Below are 27,632 nucleotides of genomic sequence, written 5' to 3' on the forward strand. Positions count from 1 at the left end.
AACCACATAAAGTTACAACTAAACTACAGAACAACTGCCCTGGCCGGTTTGGCTCAGTGGTTAGAGCGTCGGCCTGTGGTCCAGAGAGGCCCAGATTTGGTGCTGGCTAAGGGCATGTACCTTGGTTGCAGTTTGTCCCCGGCCCTGGTTGGGTTGTGCGGGTGGCAGCCACTCGATGTGTCACTTTCAGGTCGACGTTTCTCTCTCTCTCTCTTCCTTTCCCTCCCTCCCACTCTACCTGAACAGAAGATGGTAAAATATCCTCAGATGAGGATAAAAATAAATAAAATAAAATAAACTACAGAACAACCGTCATTCAGAACATCAAGCAGGAGGAAGTCCTACAACTACGGAATTAAAGCAGCAGCCACATGGACACTGGTAGGAGGGTGGAGGGGACGAGCTGGTCCCACACCCACGTGTGCCTGATAAAAATCAGGAGGACACCTCAGCTGGGAAGGTCCTCCCTGAGGACTGAGGGGTCCCTGTCCCACACCAGGTGCCCCGCTCAGGGTTCCAGTGCCAAGAAGAGAATTCCCCTAACTTCTGGCTGGAAAAACCAGCGGGAGCTGAGGCGGCTGGAGCCCCAGGCAGCTTCTCTTAAAGGGCCCGCGCACGGACTTATCGGACTCACTCCCTCTAAGCTTGGAGGGGAGGCAGCCCGAGGGGCGCCAGAGACATACAGGGAAGAACTGAGCTGTTTGGCACTGGAGCGAGGGCTGGAAAGGGGGCTTTCTCAGGGACAAACGTGCTGTCAGAAGCCTTTGTTCCTTTGGTGAGCCCTTCCCTGGGGAGGCAGATGCCCCCATATCTGGAACTCCAGCAACGTGGCTCACACTGGTTGCCCCGCCCTGGTCAATCCCTGAGGCCCCGCCCCACCCAACTTTCAGGCCCACCCAAGCTGTTGCCAGTTGCTTAACCATACATAGGATTGGCCTGCTTGGATCCTGCTTCAGGTTTTCGTAAATCCTTTCAAACAAGCAGCATCTGGTCTCAGGGAGCCCCATACCTCTCCTTAAGTAATACACAGAAACAAACAGGGAGGCAACCAAAATGAGGAGACAAAAGAAACAGGTCCCAATTGAACAAACAGAACAAAACCCCAGGGAAAGAACTAAGCGAAATGGAGATAAATAAAAAAATATCCTTGGTGAAGGATTAAAAAAAAAAACAATTCTTTGGTTTATCTCATCCCTCCCCCCTGACCACCTCTTCTGAGGTTTGTCAGTCTAAACTGTACTCCTTTCTATGTCTTTGGGTCTATTTTGTTCATTAGCTTATTTTATTCATTATATTCTGCAAAATAAGTGAGATCATGTGGCATTTGTCTTTCTCTGATTGGCTTTTCTCTTAGCACAATACTCTCCAGGTCCCTCCATGTTGTATCAAAGGATAAGATATCTTCCTTTCTTACAGCTGCATAGTACTCCATTGTGTATATGTACCACTGCTTTTTTATCCACTCATCTCCTGATGGACACTTGGGCTGTTTCCAGATCTTGGCTATCGTAAATAGTGCTGCTCTGAACATAGGGGTACATATATTCTTCCTGGTTGGTTTCAGGCTTCTTAGGGTATATTCCCAGAAGTGGGATCACTGGATCAAATGGCAGTTCCATTTTTAATTTTCTAAGGAAACACCACAGTGTTTTCCATAGTGGCTGCACCAGTCTGCATTCCCATCAGCAATGTCTAGAGTCCCCTATTCTCCACACCCTCGCCAGCACTTGGTGTGATGATTTGTTGATGGCAGCCATTCTGGCAGGTGTGAAGTGGCATGAAGGCAAAGGGATGTGCCCAGCCCAGCAACAAGTTAGAGAAAATGTACTGAGTCCTCACCTGAATCTACAGCAGTAATAATTTTAAATAAAAGGCCACCTGTGCTGGTGGAGTAGCATTTTGGAGGCGTGGAGCTGTGGTGACCTATGATTTGGGTGATGGTTACTGACGTTCCGGTCAGAGTCACACCAGAACGGGCTCGCTATCCACCGGCCTAGGAAACCCTGACTCTACCACTCTTTGGCTATGAGAATTTGTTTCCCCACCTGTAAAGCAAGGACAACAGTCCCACTTATTCCGGAAGTTAAAAGCTGATTCAAACATATAAAAGCATTTATTTATTTATTTATTTATTTATTCCTCACCCGAGGGCATTTTTTTCATTTTTTGTTCAGATAGAGCGGGAGGGAGGGAGAGAGAGGAGGGGGAGGGGAAGGGAGAAGGGAAGGGGGGAGAGAGAGAGGAAGAAACATCGATGTAAAAAGGACACATCAAGTGGCTGCCACTCGCACGTCCAACCAGGGCTGGGGACAAACTACAACTGAGGTACATGCCCTTATTAGGAACCGAACCCGGGTCTCTCTGGACCACAGGCCGACGCTCTAACCGCTGAGCCAAACCTGCCAGGGCTCAAACATATAAAAAGCATTTAGTGCGGCGCCTGGCACGGAGTTAGGATGAAACACATGTCAGCTATCTTCACTCCTACTGCTGCACATAATTTTGTTGGAAAAAAAGAAGACTCCCTGAGGGTAACCCAGAGCAGTGTTTTTCAAACTGTGGGTAATAATACATTAGATTATAAAAATGAACTTAGTGGCCCTGGCCGGTTTGGCTCAGCGGTTAGAGCCTCGGCCTGCGGTCCTGAGAGACCCGGGTTCGGTTCCCGCTAAGGGCATGTACCTCGGTTGCAGTTTGTCCCCGGCCCTGGTTGGTTGTGCGGGTGGCAACCACTCGATGTGTCCCTTTCACATCGATGTTTCTCTCTCTCTCTCTGTTCCTCCCCCCCCCCCCACTCTACCTGAACAAAAAATGGAAAAATGTCCTCGGGTGAGGATAAAAAAAGAAAAGAAAAGAAAAGAAAAACATAACAGGGCTGCACACAGAAGGACAGAAGGGCAGTACTGGTTTGGTGAAACGGCTCACTTCTGGGTGTGGAATGCATGCACAAGCACCCGAGTCTCAAAGTAAAATTGCAACTCTTACTGTGGGTCATGGTCAAAAAAACAAAGGCAATTAATTATTCAGAAAAATTCTTCTGCTTTAGAACTGAGGAAAACAAAGCCCAAACCAACCACTGGTCACCTTTCAATAATGGGTAGCATCCTTAAACCAGTCATACATTTCTTATGGACAAGCTGTGGGGTGAAAGCAGCATTAACCAGTCAGAAAAAAAACTTCCTATTTTTCAATGACATTTAGACTACACATAGTAGTAGATACAAAATAGAAACAGAGCTAAAAGTAATTCAGGCTCTAGTTTTTTCTGACCAATATCTAATCTCAGCCAACAAAGTTTAAGGAAAAAACCTATCAGCTTTATACACAAAGATTGAAAACAATAAAAATATGACTCCAACAAACACTACTAATGAAAACAAAACAGGCACCGTGGTATTATGGAACAAGTGAGACAGACCTGGTTTTAAAACTGGGTCCCACCAGGTGATGATTCTGACACATTGCTTAACCTTTTAAGCACCAGTGTCCTCACAGGGACAAAGGACACAGGTGGCATGAGAACTTAGTTTTGCATATGGAATGACCAGCACATCACCTGCAGCAGGGCGCATGCTGAATGAACATCACCAGGGACAGCACTCTCCCTGCAGCCTGTGCTCACAGTAAACGCTGTCAGGCTGTCAGTGAAAACAAGACGTGTCAAAGTAACCAGAGAAAGCCCTCAACTCTCGTATACAGAACAGAAGCAGCAGGAGGCCCCCAAAGGTACAAAACCTACTTAGAAACATACATGCCAGCAACACAAAAGTCTGCCTTTCTGCTTTGTCACTAGCTGAATGACGATGACAAAATCTAACTAGGAACACTGTCCTCCTGCATGACATACACAGAAGCCTGATACACGAAGTATTCTAAACATTATGAAGAATCCATCATCACAATCCCTTGCATCCATAAAGAAGACAAGGAATGAGAATGCTGGCCTGCGACCTGTAGAACTCCGTGTTTAGGATTAGTCCAATGACACGGGACTCTGCATTTACTGATGGTATAAACTTGGACAAGCTTACCTAACCCTTCTAAACGGAAAGTACTAGGATTAGATGACATAATGCATATACATTTTTGAGCCCAGCACACCTGACATATAACTGGCTCAGTAAACAGAGCTATACAATGCCCTGGGTGGGATCTGCTATGACTCACCATAGCTTTTCTGTATTACATCTACAATCCAAATGCTGCCTTTAGAGAAAATGTAGCAGCATCAAAGACTTACAAAGCTACACAGCACCTCAGTACCTACTCTGGTACGCATAATAAATTCATAACCACTTTGACAATATCCCTGGCAGATGCCTGGCTAGTGACACAGGCTTGGTAACTACCCAGCTTCATTGCTTACAGCAGTCTTTTCACTACTAACCCCAAATCTCCCTCCTGATGTAGTCCCATGTTACTGGAATCTAATCAACTGTCCTTTGTGTCAGTTTCCCATTTCTGCAGCGACACATCACCACAAACCTTGCAGCTGGAAAAACAGGAACGTGTTCTCTTCCAGCTGTGGTACCTGATCCGCACTGGTCTCAAACCAAGGTGTTGGAGGGCTGCATTCCAGAGGCTCTGGAGCAGGATCTATTTCTTGTCTGTTCCAGGTTCCAGAGGGGGCTCCACGCCTCTGGCTCACAGCCCCTCCCCCCATCCTCAGAGCCAGCAGCACAGCATCTCTGTTCCCTGGCCCTCTGCTATGGTCACCCAGACTCCCATGCCCCTCTCACAGAAGGACCCTTGGGATTACACTGGGCTCACCCGGACAATGAGGGATAATTAACCCACCTCCTAACTTAATCACATCTGCAAACACTCTTTTGCCATGTCAGACAAACATATTCATAGGTTCTAGGATTCAGAATATGGACACGGGGGGGGGGGGGGGGGAGTATTATTTTTTAAATAGTGCTTAATTCATTAACTTACATCTATAATCAACTGAAACCTTCAAACTGTTTCACCAGAATCTCTATCTTAACTAGATCTTTTTTTTTTTTTTTTATCCTCACCCAAGGACATTTTTTGATATTTTGTTCAGATAGAGTGGGAGAGAGGGAGAGAAAGAGAAACATCGATGTGAAAGGGACACATCAAGTGGTTGCCACCCACACGAGCCAATCAGGGCTGGGGACCAACTGCAACCGAGGTACGTGCCCTTAGCGGGAACCGAACCTGGGTCTCTCCAGAACGCAGGCCAACACTCTAACCGCTGAGCCAAACCAGCCAGGGCTTAACTAGATCTTCATGCTGACTTGCCACTGGTTTCTCAGAGTCTGGAAATAATTTCCCGCTACCTGATGTAGCAGCTATCCTAATTCATTTGTATATTTCACGAGCCTATTTTATATGCCTTCCTCCAACTCAATGGTTTTTTTTTTTAATCCTCACCGGAGGACATTTCTGCATTTGTCTTCAGATAGAGCGGAAGGGAGAGATGGGGGAATAGAGAGAGAAACATCGATGTGAGAGACACATCGACTGGCTGCCACCCACTCAACCCCAATCGAGATACGTGCCCTTATCAGAAACTGAACCCGGGACTCTCTGGTCCACAGGCCTACGCTCTAACCGCTGAGCCAAACTGGCCAGGGCGTCAATGGTTTTTTAAAAATTAAAAAGAACAGGACCTGCCCAGCCAGTGTTGCTTAGGGACTGAGCATCTACCTATGCACCAGGAGATCCCTGGTTTGATGCCTGGTCAGGGCACATGCACGGCTTGCAGGTTCAATCCCCAGTAGGGGGCGTGCAGGAAGCGGCCAATTGATGTTTTGCCTCATCATCTATATTTCTCTCTCCCCCCCTTCCTTTCTCTGAAATCAATAAAAACATATCTTTTTTAAAAGTTTGGAGAAGAAAAAAAGAACAGGACCTACTTGCAAGATGACCTTATCTGGTATCCCTTGGACACTGCCTGTTAGGTAAAATCCCTTAACAATACACTCTCATCCTGCCTCTGCTTTTCTAATTTATTCACAATGAAATCATGGCAAGTTACCATTCTGAAATATCTGGTTTACAGACTTCTCTAGACAAAACAAAAAAGTTTAATTTGGTCTATTATAAATTGTGAGTGGATCTGTTCTGGCTTCTAGTGACTAGAAATTTCTAGAAAGTCATAAAAGGAACTAACAACTGCCTGGCATCACCCTCGCTAGTGTGGCTCAGTGATTAGAGAGTCAGCCCGAGCACCACAGAGGGTTCGATTCCCGGTCAAGGGCACATACCTGGGTTGCAGATTTGATCCCCACCTGTTGGGGCATGTTAGGGAGGCAACCAATTGATGTGTATCTATCACATGAATGTTTCTCTTTCTCCCCCAGACCTTCATCTTAAATTTAAAAAAAAAAATAAAAATAAATGGAAAAAAATATCCTTGAGCCCTGGCCGGTTTGGCTCAATGGTTAGAGCATTGGCCTGCAGTCCAGAGAGACCCGGGTTCGGATCCCGCTAAGGGCATGTACCTTGGTTGCGGTTTGTCCCCGGCCCTGGTTGGGTCGTGCGGGTGGCAGCCACTCGATGTGTCCCTTTCGCGTCGATGTTTCTCTCTCTCTCTTCCTCTCTCTCCCTCCTACTCTATCTGAACAAAAAATGGAAAAATGTCCTCAGGTGAGGGGGAAAAAAATCCTGGGGTGATGATTAAAAAAAAATTACTGGCATCAAGCCTATTTCTGAAATGTCTTTTCCAAGTTTTTAAAATTGAGGTGTCAAAACAATAAAAAGAATTAGAAGACTAAATCCTAGTCTAAGTAAATGTTTTAACCTTTTAAATCTCTCAAACAATATTCCTTTCAGAACCTCTTTCAATGTGATACTTACCCCTACCCTTTCCCCCCTAAATTTTAAGAAATACATAGAGTGACAGGCTAGTACTCAAATCTGCCCCAATAGATGCAGATATCATCTGCAAAAGTGTTTAATTCTAGCCTTTCTTCTTTTTTTAATTTGACTCAATATATCAGACATGCTGGTGTCAACCAGAGAGTTAAGTCCAACATAACTTTAATGTTGTTAGTAACACAAAAACATGTTATAAACTATACATTAGTTTTTCAACAAAAGATAATCAAGAAAAAACTTGCAAAATCATTTTTTGCCCTGGCCAGTGTGGCTCATTGATTGTGAGCATCATCCCATGTACCATAAAGGTCGCCAATTCAATTCCTGATCAAGGCATATGGCTGGGTTGTGGGTTTGATCCCCAAAGTAAGGGGCATGCAGGAGGCAGCCGACTGATATGTCTCTCTCTCTCTCAAATCAATAAAAACCTATTTAAAATAAAGTAATTTTTCTGCAAAGATATTTTGTCCATCTAATTACAGCCTAAAGCAACTCTATAAAAGACTTACTGCCAGGACAATTAAGTAAGGAACAGTTAGTTTACAGTCTCTTCCTACCTGGTATTTCACCTTATACTTTTACATACACTTTACCAAAGGTCTGTTTGAACTAATGCTTTCTAACTACTGGGAAATTAATCTGAAGAGGCAGACAGGATGGAGGCTAGGGGCCGCAAACCAACCACTCCAGTAAGGACCGCCGTGCCACTCTCCCTGGAGGCGGAATACAGTGAGTTAATCAATACCAGGTGCAAACAAAGATACTAGTAAAAGTGAAGAATGTACAGAGAGTAACACAGTTAAATAAACAACCCCAATAGTGAATTAATAAACACAAAAAGTTTAACCTTATCAATAACCAGTTAAAATAATGAGATATAATTCTTCAATTATCTAACTGGCTTGAATGTAGATTAACATAAAACAAAGAGGACACTCTATTGATGAGACCTAATGGGAGAGTTTTAATTTCAGAAAACAACTTAAAGCTATATATCATAAAATGTCCAAATCTTTTAAATCTAATACATTCATTTCTAGAAATGTATTATAAAACAGTTATATGTTCTCAAATTTTCCATGATGGCAATTTAAAATTACAAAATAATTTCATGTTGCCCTGGCCGGGTACACCTCAGTTAGTTAGAGCATTGTCCTGACACCCCAAGGTTGCAGGTTCGACCTCTCTCTCTCTCAAATCAATAAATAAAATTAAAAACAAAATAATCTCATGTTATTCGGTAAACATAAAAATTCCAAACACAAGTGGAAAAGAAAAAAGACTGAAATACTCTAAAATGTTAATGGTACTTGGTGAAATATTTTCTTTCTTTTCTAATTTAAATTTATCTAACTTACATTAACTTTAAAATGAAAAAAACTTGAATGTGTTGCCCGGCCAGTGGGGTTCACTGGTTGAGCGTCGACCCATGCACCGAGAGGTTGCCAGTTCGATTCCCGGTCAATGCACACGCCCAGGTTGTGGGCCCGATCCCTAGTGGGGGGCGTGCAGGAAGTGGCCAACTGATGTTCTCTCTCATCGATGTTTCTATCTCTCATTTTCCTTCCTCTCTAAAAATCAATAAAGAATAAAAATTGGGGGAAATAAAAAGGCAAAATAACTTGAATCTGGGGCACAAAATGCATTTCTCCAACTTTTATTATAAATATAATATATACAATCAACACTGTCAGATAAAACTTGTCCATTTAGGTAAATCTTGTTTTGTAAATTATGTCCAAATCAATGGCTTACAAATCTTTGATAAAACTTTTCAAAATCCCTAAAACAAAAATTAAAAATAAAATTTTAAAAATTCCCCTTTAAAAATCTTTATAACTGAAACTCTTATGGATATAAAACCCAAATCTGAGAAATCACTGTTCAAATGTTTTTAATCTTCACCCAAGGACAATTTTTGTATTTACCTTCAGATAGAGCAGGGGAGAGAGAGAGAGGAACATCAGTGTGAGAGACACATCGACTGGTTGCCACCCACACAACCCCAACTGGAGGTACGTGCCCTTAGTGGGAACCAAACTCGGCGACGCTCTAACCACGGAACCAAACGGGCCAGGGCTTTTTTTGTTGTTGACATCTGTGTGTTAAAAGCACATCCCTTTAATTGATGGTATACAATTTACTCCTATATAAATTCCATTTACTTTCCATAGAGTCAAATCCTTTGAAATCCAAATGTTTACCCAATTTTCCACTTGCTTAGAGGGACTGTATAGAGATATTAATATGAAATATTCCTAAAATGGAGCAAATTTACAAGGCTTTTTATTATTAAATAATACATATTTATTATTTAAAATATTAATAATAAACATTATTAAATATACACATCCAAGTGCAAATATCCACTGTTAATACTAAATATGAAACCACTGTTGGGTTAACTACTGATATGTGCTTTTAAGAAAACAGAACAGCCCTGGCCAGTTTGGCTCAGCGGTTAGAGCGTTGGCCTGCGGTCCGGAGAGACCCGGGTTCGGTTCCCGCTAAGGGCATGTACTTCGGTTGCAGTTTGTCACTGTCCCTGGTTGGTCGTGCGGGTGGCAGCCACTCGATGTGTCCCTTCACATCGATGTTTCTCTCTCTCTCTCCCTTCCTCTCTCTCCCTCCCGCTCTATCTGTACAAAAAATGGAAAATTATCCTCGGGTGAGGATAAAAAAAAAAGAAAACAGAACAGCACTGTAGCATACAGGAGTTTAAACTTCATCTGCACTGTTTCCCACTTCTTAATTCTATCACCAAACCCTAATTTTGTTACTACTTGCTGCTGGCAGAACAAATTTTCTGAACAGCTAATTTCTGAAGACCCGCCCCGTGAAGCATGCCCTAACTTATTCCACCGTTCCCACACTCCACTCTTCACGCAAACTTTCCACCTGAGCACGCCGGCTGCCTCTCCCCCAGCAGGGCTCTAACCTGCAGCTCCAGCAACAACTGGCGTCCTAGTCCTTCCCGCCCGCGGTTCACTGACCTGCAGTCAGTCCTCGGCTCCTTCCTCTTTACTTACTCAAGAAACAGGCCGAAAGGTGATTTAGAAAATGTCAAGTGTCCCCTTCATGCCATCACTCGTTCTGCTGGCACAGATGCCAGCTTTCAAAATCACTTTCACTGTGACCTGACCACAGCTCAGCTGGTCAGAGGGCACTCTGATATGCCCAGACTGTGGGTTCCATCCCTAGTCAGGGAATATACAAGAATCAACCAATAAATGCTTCAAAAAGTGTAGTAACAAATTGATCTCTCTGTCTAAAAAAATTTTTTTAAATCTTTTACTGTGCCTCACTAATGAGAGCTTTGTGTACCCCCAAAGTTGGCTATAAAACATTTTTGTGAATTAAATATTTCTCACTAGACCTCAACAGAAGAAATAAAATTGGTTCCAGGACATATACTCATTTGATTAGATAAAAACAATAAAGATCACCCCCTATTTTTTGTATTTTATTTAAACCTGGTTATTTCCACAAAGTTGCAATCGTTGGATCTATACACAAGCAAGGGACTAAAACTGAAAATGTTAGCATTAATAAAATCCAAATCAACTTAAAATTTTAATTGTGAATATAAACTAGTAAAAGAAATATCAATGCCTAAAAGTATACCTTACATTTGAAACACTGATTTTATCTACTGCATTACTGTAGACGACAAAAACGGACCAAACTCCATTCTCCTGAAATGAACCCTGACAAGTCCCTCCGACAGGGTCCACAGTGGAGGGGCTGCTGCCATGCTTTCAGGTGCAGAGCCCTCTCACTTGACAGACACCCCACTTCAGAACAGCCACCTAGGCTGTGGGCTGGACTCACACACATCTCAGAGCTGCCATTTCTACTCTGTGTGACCTTCGACAGTGCACACCACCTTTCCAGTGTCCTTGTCTTTGAAATGGAAAGAATATGAAAACATATATATATATGTATACACACACACACACACATATATATGTGTATAAAACACCTAACCCATTAGCTGGCATCTGGTTGCTATTTATTTAATAAGCAAAGACAGGATTCCTTTCCTGTCCTTCCTTGAACTGTCCCCCAGTGGATTTATTGTCCCCAGTGGACTACTGTCCCCACTGGATCTTGAAATAGCATGAAAAAACTAAACTTATCCTTTGAACAAACTTAGGATTTATGATCAACAAAATAATTTACAGAGCCACTTAGTAGCTAGTAGGCACTGTTTAAACCTGATAGAAAATCGGATCAAGCAACAAAACAATGGAAATGTGTTAAAACCTAACGGTTTTATACACCTTTCAGACATAATTCGAATACCATAAAACTCACCCCTTACAGTATACAGTTCAGTGGTTTTTATTACATTCAGAGCTGCACTACCATCAACACTACTTGATTTCAGAGTATTTTCCCCTTCACTCCCCACCAAGAAGCTCCATACCCAATGACAGTCACTCTCCGTTCTATCCTGCCCCAACCAACAATCTACTTTCTTTCTCTATGAATCTGTCTATTTTGGACATTTCATACGTAAAAAAAAAACCAAAAACAAAAAAACAACTAACTTTCTAATATGTGTGTGCTTATTAAACAATGGTAAAGGCTTTTATAAAGATCTGACCACATCTCCAACTAAACCCCAAACTTGGCTGTCCTTTCTAAAGTGATTTTTCATTCAGTATCTCTTAATTGAGGTGAATTAGATGATATGTGACTATTAAAAATTAAAGAATATTTTAGCTGTTTCCTAAAGGCTTAAAAGGTGCATTAACATAAATTGTTTTATGATAAGTTTCCTTTAAGCAGGATACTGTAATTCCACTTCGGCTAAAATCAAGCTCTGACAAAGTTAAAAGGAGGAATAAAGTAAAATACTCATGATATAGTGCATAAAGATGTACTGGGGCCCTGGCCAGTGAGGCTCAGTTGACTGGATGTCGTCCCATGCACCAAGAGGTTGCCAGTTTGATTCCCGGTCAGGGAACATGCCCGGGTTGCGGACTTGGTCCTCAGCAGGATTCGTACAGGAGGCAGCTGATCAATGTTTCGCTCTCATACCAATGTCTCTCTCTCCCTTCCTCTCTCTCTAAAATTCAATAAAAAAGTCTTAAGTGGGGTGGGAGTGAAGAGGAAGAGGCCAACTGGGGGGGAAAGGAGGGACATCTGTAATACTTTCAACAGGTTTTAAAAACTCTTTTAAAAAAGAGAAATATAGGCCTGGCCAACGGTTAGAGTGCTGGCCCACAGACCAGAGTGTCCCGGGTTCGGTTCCTGCTAAGGGCAAGTACCTCGGTTGCGGCTTGTCACTGGCCCCATTGGGGTCATGTGGGTGGCAACCAGTGTCTCTCTCACATCAGTTTCTCTCTCTCTTCCTCCTCTCTCCCTCCCGCTCTATATGAAAATAAATCCAAAAATGTCCTCAAGTGAGGATAACAAGTAAATAAATAAAAAGAGAGAGAGAGCCTGGCTGGTGTGGCTCAGTGGTTGAGCATCGACCCTGCACCAAGAGGTAGCCAGTTCGATCCCCAGTCAGGGCACATGCTCAGGGCACATGTGTGCCCGATCCCCAGTGAGGGACATGCAGGAGGCAGCCAACTGATGTTCTCTCTTATTGATGTTTCATCTCTCTCCTTCTCCCTCCCTTCCTTTCTTTCTCTCTAAAAAAACGCAATAAAGAGCCGTGGCTGGTATGGCTCAGAAGTCAGAGCATCAGCCCGCTGTCCAGAGAGACCTGGGTTCGGTTCCCACTAAGGGTATGTACCTCGGTTGCAGGGTGTCCCTAGCCCCAGTTGGGGTCGTGTGGGTGACAGCCAGTCGATGTGTCTTTCTCACATCGATATTTCTCTCTCTCTCTTTCTCCCTCTTGCTCTATCTGAAGATAAATGCAAAAGTGTTCTCGGGTGAGGATTAAAAAAAAAAATCAGTAAAGAAAAACTTTTTAAGAGATAGATTGGGGATATTACAAAGGGAGATTTAGACTATAGGGCTAGTTAACTATTGCTCTTGAAGGTACTAGCATACCTAGAGTGGGGCAATGAGAGAAGTCTACTCAGGGTCAGGCAGTAAGTGGGTGCATTGTCTCTAAAGACTCTAAACACAACAATAAAACTGACCAAAAATTGTTTTATTATCACCAACACCAGCAATTCCAAATAACATCAAGAACAAAATATTCCTTCCCCTAAAATATTGCTGACTAGGACTCTAAGTTTTAAATGACATTGTTGTGGTTACTGATCCTTTAATAAGCCATCTGTTCTGAGTGCAGATTCAACCAGGAAACCCTCCAGTCACATGATCAGTGCCCGAACGTGCAGATCTGCACACCGTTCACCAGGGCCCTGCTCCAGGGCTCAGGACAGCCTGCACGCCCAAGCTCAGCAGGTGTCTCCAACCCACGATGCAGACACACATACATTCCTGTGTTTAAACAGTACATTCCAAACATGTCTGCATGTGATTCTTTCCGGAAGGACCTTTTTTCTGGTACACATATTTACAAGTAGCCACACTGCTTTGGGAGAAAGGGCCAGTGGAACATGAAGCATCAAGACCCACGAATAAAAGTTATAGAGAAATGTCTTTACTACACAAACAAAATGTAAAGAAGTAAATGTTCACACAGTTTTTTAAATGTTTACCAAATATAACAAAAACATATACTGACTTTTTGAGCGAAAATATTTTAGAGGAAAAAAAAATTTGTTTGTTAATCCTCACCCGAGTATATTTGTCCATTGATTTTTTAGATAGAATGGAAGAGGGAAAGGAGGAGGAAGAGAAGAGGAGAGGAGAGAGAGAGACACATGGATTGGTTGCCTCCTACTGACCGGGGCCAGGGATCGAACCTGCAACCCAGGGATGTGCCCTCGACTGGGAATCAAACCGAGACCCTTTGGTCTGAGGGCCAGTGCTCTAATGGCTGGGCCAAGCCAGCCCAGGTTCTAGTGAAATTTTTTTTGACTAAGGAGAGAGACATATGAAAGTCATCAGCATCAATGATAAAAAAAGACATGGGTAGTACTGTAATGTCTAGGATTTATTGTAAAAGTGGGTTTAAAAAAAATTCTGGCAAAAGTAATGTTATGTTTAAGACTTTCCACCTATATGTGTATGTATCTGCTGCTTCATGTACAACTTTTTTGTGATTATATTTGATAACGAGCCCAGTGGTGTGGTTCAGTGAAGCGTCGACCCATGCACCAAGAGGTCGCTGGTTCGATTCCCGGTCAGAGCACATCTCCTGATTGTGGGCCAAAAATCCAGTGCGGGGCATGCAGAAGGTAGCCAATCAATGTTCTCTCTCAACAGTATTTCTCTCTCCCCCTCTTCCTCCCTCTTTCTCTAAAAATCAGTCAGTCAGTCAATAACAAAAAAACCTGGCAGAGAACCTACAATTTATACTGATATATAAAAAAACAAACCTCCCCCCAAATGTACACACACACACACACACACACACACTCAACTACCATTTTATCAAATATAAGTAGTGTTATTTCTTGAACTGTTTCACAAGAGTTTATAAGCCAACTTTTCCATTATCCCAATCTTTCTCCGAACCAGTTCATGACCACGTGCCCATGCAGCTTTTCTGAAAGACAACACTGTACGAAGGACAGACAAGGAGCCTGTACACAACACCAGTGGCCAGCGCTACTGCACCAACCTGTGAGCAGCTACACTCCACTCGCCTTGAAGCCAGCTCTGCTGCTGTCAGAGCAGAGACCTGGACCGTCGCTTTTAACACCCCTAGCTTCTCACGCGACAGCATGATGTGACCAAGGGAGGCAAGAGAAACTCAGGTCACTGCACTTGCGCTGGTCTCCCCATCTCACCCTGTGCATAGGAAGCCTTGTTCCACGTCCACGCACTTCTCCAGAGACCTCAGAGGAGAAAGGCACGATCAAAACAACCGAAAATCAATGTTACAGGTTAAAAGAGAACTCACTGCCCAGCTGGTGTGGCCCAAGTTGATTGAGCACCGTCCCCTGGACTGGGAGGTCCTGGTTTGCCGGCTCGATCCCCAGTAGGGGGCATGCAGGAGGCAGCCGATCCATGCATCTCTCTCACATCAATGTTTCTATCTCTCCCTCTCTCTCTCTAAAAAAAAAAAAAAAAAAAATCAATAAAAACATATTTAAAAATAAATAAAACTTATATTACGATCTAAACTGCAGAAGACGCCATGGCCAGTTTGGCTAAGCAGTAAGAGTGTTGCCCCTTGAACTGTAGGGTCTCGGGTTTAATTTCTGGTCAAGGGCATGTACCTCGGTTGCAGGTTCAATCCCCAGCCCCACTTGGGGTCAGGGTGTTGAGGGGCAATGGATGTATCTCTCTCTCTGCCCTCTATCTAAAAAAATCAATGGAAAAAAATACCCTCTGGTGAGGATTAATAAAAAATAGATAAATAAACAATTGCACCTAGTAATCGATAGGTAAAAATGGACAGCAGTCCACACAGAACGATTTCCAGTGGGAACAGACTGGAACTCAACTCTTCCATGAGGACAACAACAGCCGCGCAAAACGAACAGCCCACGGAGGTAAGTGCACCAACATCAATTCATACATTAAGTATTCATAAAGCTCACTTCTAACTTTAAAGACAAATGAATGAAATGAAAGTACCCTTATTTTCCTCCTGCATTTAAGAGGAGCATCATGTGCACATCACCTCAGTGGTTTTTGAAGTACAAACGGCTTTCACATTAATACGAAGACATTCACTCCCCTTTTCATTAATTTTCTCACAAGTGCACAGCAGTTCACCAGAGCTGTGTGATATGTGCGATGCAAGAGACAAAATAAGTCAATAAAAACCCAGTTTTTATTAAACCAAAGTTTAAATGAGATTTGCAAAATGCAGAACAGCCCTGGCTGGTTTGGCTCAGCAGGAGAGCGTCGGCCCACGGACCAATGAATCTCAGGTTTAATTCCAGCCAACTGCACTTGCGGTTTGTCCCCGGCCCTGCGGGAGGCAACGACTCAATGAGTCCCTCTCACATCGATGTTCTTCTCTCTCCCTTTCTCTCTCCCTCTCTGTCTGAAAATACATAAATAAATATTCTGGGGTGAGGATTAAAAAAAATTTTTTTTAATACCAAACAATGCCACTCTCCTAATTTTTTTGTTTTGAAAACATTTTTCATTGAAAATGTTATTTGTGCCCTGGTCGAGTCGCTCAGTTGGATAGAGCATCATTCCGATATGCCAGTGTTGTGGGTTCAACCTCTGGTCAGGGCACACACAAAAATCAACAAATGCATAAATGAGTGGAACAACAAATTGATGTTTCTCTCTCTCAATAAACTTTTTAAAAATAAGTTTTTATTAATTTTTAGAGAGAGAGGAAGGGAGAGGGAGAAAAAGAAATATCGATGAGAGAGAAACATCAATTGGCTGCCTCCTGCATGCCCATTAGGGATCCAGCCCAAAACCCAGGCATGCACCCTGACTGGGAACTGGTCATCTCTTGTGCATGGGTCAATGTTCAACCACTCAGCCACACTGGCAGGACTCAATAGAACATTTTTAAAAATTATACCCTGGACAATTTGGCTCAGCTGTCGGCCGGGGGATGAAAGTCTCAGGTTCGATTCCAACCAAGGGCATATACCTCAGTTGCAGTTCGTCCCCAGCCAAACAAATCGATGTGCCCTTCTCACATCGATGTCTTCCCCCCAACCTCCCCAGACTCTATCTGAAGATAAATGAAAAATATCCTCAGGTAAGAATTGAAAAAAACAACCCTGACTGGTTTTGCTCAGCGGTTAGAGCAGCGGTTCTCAACCTGTGGGTAGCAACCCCTTTGAGGGTCAAACGACCCTTTCACAGGGGTCGCCTAAGACATAACAGTAGCAAAATTACAGTTATGAAGTAGCAACAAAAATAATTTTACGGTTGCGGGTCACCACAACATGAGGACCTGTATTAAAGGGTCACGGCATTAGGAAGGTTGAGAACCACTGGATTAGAGCATCAGCCCACAGACTGGAGAGTCCCGGGTTCGGTTCCCACTAAGGGCATGTACTTCGGTTGCAGTTAGTCTCTAGCCCCAGCTGTGGTCGTGAGGGTAGCAACCACTCAATGTGTCTCTCTCACGTCGATGTTTCTCTCTCTCATTTTCTCTCTCCCACTCTATCTAAAGATAAATGGGGGAAAAAAAGGTCCTCGGGTGTGGATGAAAAAAAAAAAAACTAAAATAAACAAACAAAAAAATTTAAAATGTTATTTATGTTACTGTGTAATAGGTTTGTTGTTATTTTTAATAAATGCTTTTCTTGCCCTGGCCAGTTTTGCTCAGTGGTTAGAGCGTTGGCCTGCAGTCCAGAGAGTCCTGGGTTCGGTTCCCACTAAAGGTACGCACCTCAGTTAGTCTGTCCCCAGCCCCAGTTGGGGTCGTGTGGGTGGCAGCCAGTTGATGTGTCTCTCTCACATCGATGTTTCTCTTTTTCTCTCCCTCCCTCCTGCTCTATCTGAAGATAAATGCAAAAAAACCCCAAAAATGTCCTTGGGTGAGGATTAAATAAATAAATAAATAAATGCTTTTCTCAGCTTAAATTTCTAATATGGTAAATAATAACAGATATAATTCACAAATACAAAAGTTCTATGTGGTCCTTTTATGAGTTTAAAGGAGTCAAAATTCAAAGTTTGAGAACAGCTGTCCCAGAGGAACTTTTACAACACAAGGAGACTTTTAAGATTGTTCATTTCAGTGTTTGTTAGGAAAAATATGAGAAAACTACCCATATGTTTATCAACTGGGAAACCAGATAAACAGAATGCAATTTATTCTAAGGATGGTATACTACACAGCAGTTAGAGTGAACTAAATCTTATCATGCATGTAGTATTAATGTTTGAACAAAATTGAACAAAAGACCACATTGCAGAATATGTATAATACACTACCCATATGTATCAAAACATAGAATATTGTATTTTGCTAATGGACCAGAGATTGATAATCCATTATTTGCCTCTGACGGGAAGTAGGGGGAGGAAGACATGTTCTTTTGGATTTACAGATGATTGATTAAAGGCCACAAGTGCAAGAGATGATTTAAAATATCCCATTTGTAAACTTCGTGCATTAAGCAAAGGGAGTGAATAAACATAGCAGAACACAACTAAGAATCGGCCACAACTGATCACTGATTTGTTTTTTTATCCTCACCCGAGGACATTTTTGCATTTATCTTTAGATAGAGTGGGAGGAAGAGAGAGAGAGAGAGAGAGAGAAACATTGATGTGAGAGAGACACATTGACAGGCCCCAACCGGGGTGGGGGACAAACTGCAACCGGGGTACGTGCCCTTAGCGGGAACCGAACCCAGGTCTCTGGTCTGCGGGCCAACACTCTAATCACTGAGCCAAACCGGCCAGGGCTGATGACTGACTTTTTTTCATTCATCTTTTCATCTTTTACAACTCTTAACGTGTGCCTTGCCAGAAAGTGCTGTTAGTGGGTGTCCGTTGATATTCTCTCCTTTTTTTTCCTTCTACATCAGAAACTGACCTGTTTTACCTGGTTCTTCTCTCCCTCCTCTTAGGTACAACTTTGCTTAAGTCACCCCCCTCTTTTGCTTTAAACTATGCTGCTCTATACTTCCTCTCTTCCCACATACTCAAGCTTCTACTCCAATCTGAGAGAGACCAGGGCTTCAACACCCCTAAGCACAGACCTTGTACACACTGGACAAACGTGAAAGGCCCAACTCCAGTGCCTGCCTAGTACACTGTTAACTGCTCTTCCTTCCCTTCGCCACTGGAGCAACTTTCCTCTTGAATCCCTCACAATGGAACTTCCACCTTACTTCACCTTCTCCACCACCATTCAACCATACACTTCAGATCCCACTACCCTCAAACATTTTAGACAGCTTTTTCTTAAGTCTTACTTAACCTGTGACCACTCCCCTGACACTACAAAACATCACCTTCAGCCCTGGCCAGTTTGGCTCAGCGGTTGGAGGATCTACCTGCGGACCAGAGAGTCCCGGGTTCAGTTTCCACTAAGTTCACGTACCTCAGTTGCAGTTTGTTCCCGGACCTGGTTGGGGTAGTGCGAGAGGCAACAAGTTGATGTGTCTCTGTTTTTCTCTCTCCCTCCCGCTCTATCTGAAGCTAGGTGTGAAAATGTCCTCAGGTGAGGATAAAAACAAAAACAAAAACACAACATCACATTCAGGCAACAATAAGGCTGGGAGGTTTACATTCAACCCCAGCTCTGCTACTCTGTCTCTAGCAGCAGCCCTTGGGCGAATCACTGCTACCTTCTTCAAAGATCAGTTCTAATCTGTAAGTGGATGTCTAGGTAAGGCTGTAGAAACACTAAACCAGATATGTATAAAGTGCCTGACACACCAGAGCTGCTTATTAAGTATTAATTCCTTTCTTCCTGGCCTCAATTTTCTTCAAGGCCCATGTGAGTGACTCCTGGATATCAACCTCTTTTGGCTGCTTCAAGTTTGAATCCTGGATGTCCAACTGAATGCCAAAATTTCCACAGGACCTTCAAATTCAAACTTCACCTGCTCAAAAACCAAACACATCTCCCCTCCACTAAACATGCTCCGATGAGTGCTTGCCTGTGTTAATGGCATTACCATGCTCCTAGCATGGAGCACGTGGGGGCAAAGGTGCTGACGAAGCCTATCAGCTGCCAAGGCCCACAATTCCCTCTGGCCCACATCTTTCCTTCCTCTCCATTCCCACCACAGTACAGACACGTCAAGTTCAAACCCTACTCCACTCTTTCCCAAATCTCTGGCCTCCGCCGCACACACTACAAATCAAGCAAGTGTCTTGATTATATCACCCCATGACTTCCAACCTTCAGTTTATCCAACTCTCCCCTGAAGACAAGAGCCTAACAATGGAATTCGAACACATTAGACATGAAACTTGTCAGGCCCCAAACTATGTAACCACCCTCACCTTCCAGTGATGTCGAGTCACACGTCTGCTCATTTATCTCAGCACAGTCGCCCCTTCATTGCTCTTTCCTATACACTTTTCCCTTCCCAAGTCTTCAGTATTTTACAAAGGCCACAAAGGAAGTGTTTCATCACAATATTAGTCATTTGCCAGCACTGGCCAGTGTGGCTCAGTTGGTGGGAGTGTCACCCCATATACCAAAAGGTTGGGGGTTTCATCCCGTTGGGGCACGGTACAGAAGGCAACCGATCAATGTTTCTTTTTCCCCCTTCCCCCTCTCTCTAAAATCAGTACGCATATCCTTGGTGAGGATTAAAAATAGTAAAGTAATTTGCCTAAGTCTCTTGTCCTCTATTAGATGGACTCCCAGGGGGCAGGGGGCAGGGGGCCTCGGCAGTGCCACCACAGTCAGGGCACAGCTCTGCAGCTGAGTGGGCACTATCATGTCTGGGAAGTAAGATTTGGGAGATTTGAGGGCACTGAGAACTGATCAATCGTATTTCTTGAATGGGAAGAAATAACTGAGAAGCACTGTAAATTGAGCAGGCACAAGATGGATTTTAAATTCAGACTAACTTCTCCAGAACAGTTTTCTTCAGGGGAGAGTTGAATTGACAACATACACCTAACACGATGCAATCTGAAGTTCCTAAAGTAAGACAAGAAATGGAAATGAAAGTTATCTGAGGAAAATGAGCAATACTCAAATTCTCACCTTGTACACTTAAAAGGGTTAAAATACCAATCCCCCCTTTAAAGGAGTCAATATAATTCCTAAATCTGATTTTTCAAAGTAAAAACTACTCATCACACTTTATCAGAATTAACATGTCTTCACTTAATAATGTGCTTAGTAACAACTTCCATAATACTTAAATACTTCTGATCTTTAAAAAATTTTTTTAGAGATAAAGGGAGGGGGAGAGAGAGACAGAAACACTGATTTGTTGTTCCACTTATTTATGCTTTCATTGGTTGATTCTTGTATGTGCCCTGACTGGGGATCGAACCCACAACCTCAGCTTATGGGGATTATGCTCTAACCAACGGAGCTACCTAGCCCAGGGCATAAATACTTGTGATCTTAATAAATCATTCCTTTCATTCACTAAAAATTGCACTGGCTGGTGTGGTTCAGTTGGTCGACCATCTGTCCCCAAAAGGTCACTGGTTTGATTCCAGGTCACGGAGCATACCCAGGTTGCAGGTTTGATCCCTGTTCAGGGTGCATACAGGAGGCAGCCAATCAACGTTTCTCTCTCACTAAAAATCAAAACATACTTAAAACTTACATACATCCAATACGTGGGGAGCTGTCTCCCCCCTCCAGGAGCACACCTGTGCCCTTCCCTTCCCCCACAGGCGTGCATCTCCTAGACTCTAAGGGGTCCCCACCAGACCTGCAACCAGGGGAGCATGGAAAGTGGCAGCTTGTCAGGGCTGAGCCCCGTGACCCTGTCTCCAAGGCCCCCTTTGTTGCTTCTTCTACCCTAAGCCTCTCCTTGTTTCACTGTCCCCAGCTTGAATAAACGCACTTAAAATTTTTTTAAAACTGAAGTGTCCACCTTGGAAGGAAATGCACGCCTGATCTCTAAGAAGCTGCTGCCCCGCTGTGCACACCGTCACTCGCTCAACAAGTGCTTGCCGAGCACCTGCTCCGGCGAGGGGAGGCGGGGGCACAGAAGCGCCCTGCCCGGGCCGCCGCGCGCGGAGCCGCCCAGCAGACAGCTGCCACCTGGGGTCTGGGCGCCCCGACTCGGCTGCAGCCGGGAACCCCGCGCCGGACTCCCGGCGGGCCACTCTCCAGCTCTGCGAACCTAAGCACCCCGCGGCCTCCCGCAGCCAGCTCGACCCGAGCGGCCCCGCAGCTGCAACAGCGCCTGGGAGAGCGGGAAGGGCTGCGTCCTCCTGAGAGCGTCGCCGGGACTCGGCAAGACCCCGCCAACACCCCGCCAACACCCGGGGCGGCTCCGGGCCACCGGCTCCCCTCCCGCGGCTCTCTCCGCAAACCCGAAGTTACCACGGCCACGCGTGACACCGGCGGGCCCGCGCCACCTCGGAGAGGCGGCTGCTCCCGCGCCCTCCCGACGCCCCAACTCGCGCGGCGGCTGTTTCCCGAGCGGGCCTGCCCCCCGCGCCCGCGGAAGGAAGACGATCCACTACCGCGAGCCCGCCGGGCCAGGCCGAGCCGCCGGGGCGCCGGGCGGAAGGGGCGGGCGGAGCGGGGCGCTTTCGCATGCAAATGCCCGGGAGGGGGCCGGGGCGGGCGCCCGGGCAACTTCGCGGGAGTCACGCCGGGCGGCGGGCCGAGAGCGCGGCGTGCGCGCCGGGGAGCGACCGCGGGCGCCCCGCACCTTCGCCGACCCCGCTTCCCAGGGCGCGCGCTCCGCGGGGAGGGGAACGCCCCCGGGCTCCCGGCGGGATCAGAGTCCAGCCGCCGCGGCCCGAGCCCCGGGAGCCGGCCGCCCCGCCCCCACGCTCCGGGCCCGGCGCCGCTCGCGGGGCAGCGGGCGAGCGGCGCGCGCGGACGGGACGCGGCCGAGGTCGCCGCCGGGCCGTGGGGGAGGGGCGCCGGCCGCCGCCACCCTCCCGGGCCGCAGGCCGCGGCGCGCGGGCCCCGCCGCCCGGCCGCCCGGCGCCGGGGCAGGAAGCGTCCCCGCCCGAGCGCCGCCTCGAAGCCGCCGCGGCGAGAGGCGCCCGCCCGGCCGGCCGGCCTCACCTCCTGGTTGAAGGCGTTGACGGCGTCCATGTTCGCGCTGCGGCGGCTGCTCCGGGCCCGCCGCTCGCATAGGCCTCGCGCGGGCGGGGGCGGCGGGGCGGCGGGGCCGGGGCCGGGCCGGGCCGAGCAGGAAGCGGGCGGCGGCGGCGGCGGGCCCCTCAGTGCCGTTCGGAGGCGGCGGCGGCGGCGGCGGCGGCGCTGGGCCCCAACATGTCCGTTCGGCGGCGGCGGCGGCGGCTGCGCGGTGCGTCTCGCTGGCCCGGCCCCGCGCCCTCACGCACTGGCCACACGGCCCGGCCGGCGAGCGGCGGCCTCTCTCAGCCTCTCGCCAGCGGGATGGCGGCAGCGGCCCGAGTCCACGCCGCGCGGGGCACCCTGGGACGGCTCGGGCCTCCCGGCGCTTCCGGTGCCGCGCTGGCCCCGCCCCCGCGCCGGCCCCGCCCCGCCCTGCGCGCCCGGCCGCCGGCGCGCGGTGCTCGGAGCCCGGGCGCTTTCCCGCCCGCGGCGGCTGCGCGCCGGAGGGGTGTCGGCCCGCAAGGGGGGCCGGGCCGGGCCGCGGGACGGCGCGGGGCCGAGCGGCGCAGGCCGGGCCGTGCGGGCGGCGGCGCCCCGGGCATCTCTGGGGCCCGTGCCGCCCGAGCAGGTCCTGCACGCGGCCGGGCCGTGCGGGCGCGGGGCCCGGAACAAAGGGCGCGGGACTTAACCCCCGGCCGCCGGGCGTGTCCTCGCGGGAGCCCTGGCACCTCTGCCGCGCGGCCCGCGCAGCCGTCCGGGTCCATCCGCGCGAGGGGACGCGCGGGGACACACAGGCCTCGGAGCCCCCGCCGGTGGGACAGCCCGGGGACACCCAGGCCTCGGAGCCCCCGCCGGTGGGACAGCCCGGGGACACCCAGCCCTGGAGCCCCCGCCGGTGGGACAGCCCGGGGACACCCAGCCCTGGAGCCCCCGCCGGTGGGACAGCCCGGGGACACCCAGGCCTCGGAGCCCCCGCCGGTGGGACAGCCCGGGGACACCCAGCCCTGGAGCCCCCGCCGGTGGGACAGCCCGGGGACACCCAGGCCTCGGAGCCCCCGCCGGTGGGACAGCCCGGGGACACCCAGGCCTCGGAGCCCCCGCCGGTGGGACAGCCCGGGGACACCCAGGCCTCGGAGCCCCCGCCGGTGGGACAGCCCGGGGACACCCAGGCCTCGGAGCCCCCGCCGGTGGGACAGCCCCGGGGCGGGGGGCTCGCGCGGAACCTCGACGTCGCCCCCCCAGCCACCTTGTTCCTTTTTCTGGGGGAAAGACTTCGCCCCGATTCACTTCCCCCGGTACCTCCCGTCGTGCAGGCGCTGGGCCGGGCTCCGAGCGTATGGGAATAGAATCGGTTTTCCGCCTTCACGGCCCAGGACAGTGGGGAGCAGAGCACGAGGAGTGTCGGGGCAGGACCCCGGGCCCGGGGCAGAGTCGTCCGCCTGGAAGTCCAGGGAGGCTTCTCGGAGGAAGGGGCACCTGGGCGGCATCTGGCAGAAGCAGCGACGTGTGGAGAAGACACTGCAGCCTGAGCTCGATGAGCGCTGTGCACCAGCTTCCCCCGAGGAGGGCCAGCGGCCGCTGGGCAGCCAGGTGGACCGGGGCGGTTGAACCAGGGCCCAAAGAGTCTCTCCGCCACCCTGAGGAGCTCGAGTGTAGTCCCAGAGTAGTGCGCAGCCATGGAGAGAGGAAGAGGGTGGGGGTGCTCTCAGAAGAAAGACTGGAGAAGCAAGAGTGGAGTCAGGGAAAGAATAGCCCTTCCCCTGGCCGGTTTGGCTTGGCAGTGAGACCAGAGGGACCCCCCAACCCCCGGGTTGGTTTCTGCAAAGGGCAAGCACCTTGGTTGCGGTTTGTCCCGGCGGTTGGGGCTGTGTGGGTGGCAACCGGGTGATGTGTCTCTCGCACATGGATGTTTCTCTCTCTCTCTCCCTCCAGCTCTATCTGAAGATAAATGCAAAAAAAAAAAAAAGTGTCCTCGGGTGAGAACAAAAAAATAGCCTTGCTCCCAGGGGATGCTGAGGGCTTAAGGCACTGGAGCGAAGAAGGAACAAAGTCAGATATTTAAGTGGGATGGTGCACTGGCCAGTGTTCTCAGTGGTTAGAGTGCACCCAAAGGGGTTGCCAGTTTGATTCCCTCTCAGGGCACATGCCTGGGTTGCAGGCTTAATCCCAGGTAGGGGACGTGTAGGGGACAGCCCATCGATGTTCCACTCTGACTTCGATGTTTCTCTCCCTCTCCCTCTCCCTTTCTCTCTAAAAATCAATAAAAACATTTAAGAAAAAAGAATCAACCAATGAATGCACAAATAAGTGAAACAACAAATTAATGTTTCTTCTCTCTATATCTATATATGTATATATAGATACCCAATCAAATTAAAAAAGAAAGATGGTGATGGTTCGCTTGAACAGTGTGGGTGGTTGGGTTTATAAGTCAACTTAGGGAATATGTGGGGAGGAGGGACAGGGTGTGTGAAGGCAGGATAATGGTTAACACCTGTACATCGTTCTCATGTGCCAGGGTCTATCTGACATGCTATTCTGTGTTACTTAATCTCCGTAACAGGCTTCTGTATGAGGTGGCTATTAGTAATACCCCTGTGTCACACTTGAGGAAGTGAGGCCCCATTCAGTTAACTAAAGTGAATTAAATGACTTCCTTCTGGGGCCTATGGAGTTTGAGTTGCCCCTGGGGCAAATAAATGAAGATGTCTAGGAGGCCATTGGATAAGCACAGGTGGAGGCTGGAGCTAGGGCTGGGAGGAGGTAGGGATCTGGTAGTCATTAGCGCTCAGCTGGCGTGGCAGGGGCTGAAACAGACAGGGAACAGAGATATTCGAGGGGTAATAAGTGGGAGCGAGAGGCAGAAAAGGGGCACAGGAGACGCAGTCAGCCCTTCCCATGCTGAAGGTAGAAGTTGGCAAGGTGAGGAACGGAAGGTACCTGGCTGCATCTCAGGCCTTCCGCAGGAACAGTGTCTGGGGTGGTGAGGGCAGGAGCCAGACTGGTGTGCTCTCCGGAGGGGAAGGAGCAGGAGGTACGTTACAGAACGTGACCCTGAAGGCAGCGTGTGAAAAGCTGCAGGATCAAGAGAGAGTGCCCGCCCTGGCCGGTTTGGCTCAGCGGTTAGAGCGTCGGCCTGTGGTCCAGAGAGACCCGGGTTTGGTTCCCGCTAAGGGCACGTACCTCGGTTGCAGTTTGTCCCCGGCCCTGGTTGGTCGTGCGGGTGGCAGCCACTCGATGTGTCCCTTTCACATCGATGTTTCCCTCTCTCTCTCCCTCCCACTCTGTCTGTACAAAAAATGGAAAAATGTCCTCGGATGAGGATTAAAAAAAAAAAAGAGAGAGTGCTTGTCTAAGACAAGACAAACATCCTCTTAACTACTGAAGAAACAAAGTAGATCCCAAATATTTTTTCCAGACCCCCCCCCATCATCGACTTCATATCACTACCTTTTTATCTCTCAGCCAAACGATCATTACGTTTCTAAAACCCATTTTGCTTCTGTAAGAGTTGTCATCTATAGGACCACCAACATTGCATTCGAAAATGCAGTTTTTAGTGGCCCAAACCCTTGGCTTTCTGGAGAATTCATTGTCTACCAAATACTGTTCGAAGTGTCACCCCATGTTTCCAGCCTCCTGCCAGGACACAAGCCAAGTCTTGCCACTCCCTGGACAGGTCTGGGAGTGGACTCAGGTTGGGCTTTGCTCTCATGGACAGTCCCTGTCTGCCCCTCCATGGAGGAAGGCTCATTTGGCATCCAGTTAATGTCCAGACACCCACCACCTCCTTTCAATTACTCACCGCTTGCCCAGCACCTCCTCCACCAGGCACCGTGCTGAAAAGATGCCCACTCTCCTCCCAGCCAGACTGCACACCTCCCAGCACCTGCTCCCTCAGCCCTGCCCTAGCACGTCTTGTCTTGTGTGGCTATAATCTGAAATAAAATCTGCGTGACTCCTACATGCTCTGCCCTCCACCTCCCTCTACCTCTTTCTGTGAACAGTAGTACAACTTAAAAATGGGCGCACAGAGCTTAATGGGGTCCTTTCTCCCTTAATTCATATAAGCAGTCTTCTTCCCTCCTGTGAGTTAGGGACATGGATTTGACGAAGTCTGCAATCTCAAGCCGGGATGGGAAGAGGCTTGTGCAGAAGGTGGTGAGCTCAGCCTCACACAGACTGCACTTGGGACTCAATACCGTCTCAGTTTGTTGGCCTCCAGCGGCTGTTGAACCCAGTGACTGGTGAAGGAGAACGTTTTCTGTGCAGAAGAGGTAGCTTCCAAGATCCTTGTGTTCGAGGTAGATCGTTCTGCAGGTTCTTTTCCGGATAGGGTTGTTTGCTGCTTGTTTTGCTAGCGTCTGAGAGGTCTTTTAAACGAAGTGGTCGGGGAATGCGTGTTATCAGCTAGACTCCGGGCACCTCGCGGTGTTTGGTACCATTTTCCTGTTCAGAAGGCATCAGCGCCTCTCTCTGCCCTGCCACACCTGGTGGCCATCTGCCTAACTCCTGCGGGACTTGGTCTCTATCTTTCCAGGCAGAAAAGTCAAATCCTCCAGTAGGAAATTTGGGGCGGATGACAAAAACTCACAAGGCTGTCCTTTGTGAGCAGACCCGGACGCAGTGGAAATGCAGCCTGTTAAGAAGATGAACAGCACCCTGGCCAGTTTGGCTCAGTGGTTAGAGCGTTGGCCTGCGGTCCGGAGAGACCCGGGTTCAGTTCTCGCTAAGGGCACGTACCTCGGTTGCAGTTTGTCCCCGAGCGTGTCCCCGGCCCTGGTTGGGTTGTGCGGGTGGCAGCCACTCGATGTGTTTCTTTCACTCTCTCTCTCTCTCTCTCCCTCCCACTCTGTCTGAACAAAAAAAAAAAAAAAAAAGGAAAAATGTCCTCGGGTGATGATAAAAAAAAAAAAAAGATGACCAGCGCCCTGGCCAGTGTGGCTCAGCGGTTGGAGCATCAACCCTCAGACCAAAGAGTCATGGGTTCGTTTCCGGTCAGGGGCACGTACTTCGGTTGCAGTTTGGTCCCCAGTCCTGGTCGGGGTCGTGCGGGAGGCAGCCAGTCGATGTGTCTCTCTCACATGGATATTTCTTCTCTCTCTCTTTCTCTCTC

General features: G+C 48.0%; 1 protein-coding gene across 1 annotated transcript in view; it reads right to left on the reverse strand.

Moving 5' to 3' along the window:
• SCAF4 (SR-related CTD associated factor 4) overlaps positions 1-22,548 on the reverse strand; it is a 64,823-nt gene extending 42,275 nt beyond the window's left edge. The window contains exon 1 of the mRNA XM_036242679.1: positions 22,502-22,548. Coding sequence (XP_036098572.1) covers positions 22,502-22,531 — 30 coding nt within the window. The 5' untranslated portion in view covers positions 22,532-22,548. The remainder of the gene's footprint in view (positions 1-22,501) is intronic.
• Between the last annotated feature and the right edge of the window lie 5,084 nt (positions 22,549-27,632).

This window comes from Molossus molossus, unplaced genomic scaffold, assembly GCF_014108415.1.
Source record: "Molossus molossus isolate mMolMol1 unplaced genomic scaffold, mMolMol1.p scaffold_m16_p_5, whole genome shotgun sequence".
NCBI classification, from domain to species: domain Eukaryota; kingdom Metazoa; phylum Chordata; class Mammalia; order Chiroptera; family Molossidae; genus Molossus; species Molossus molossus.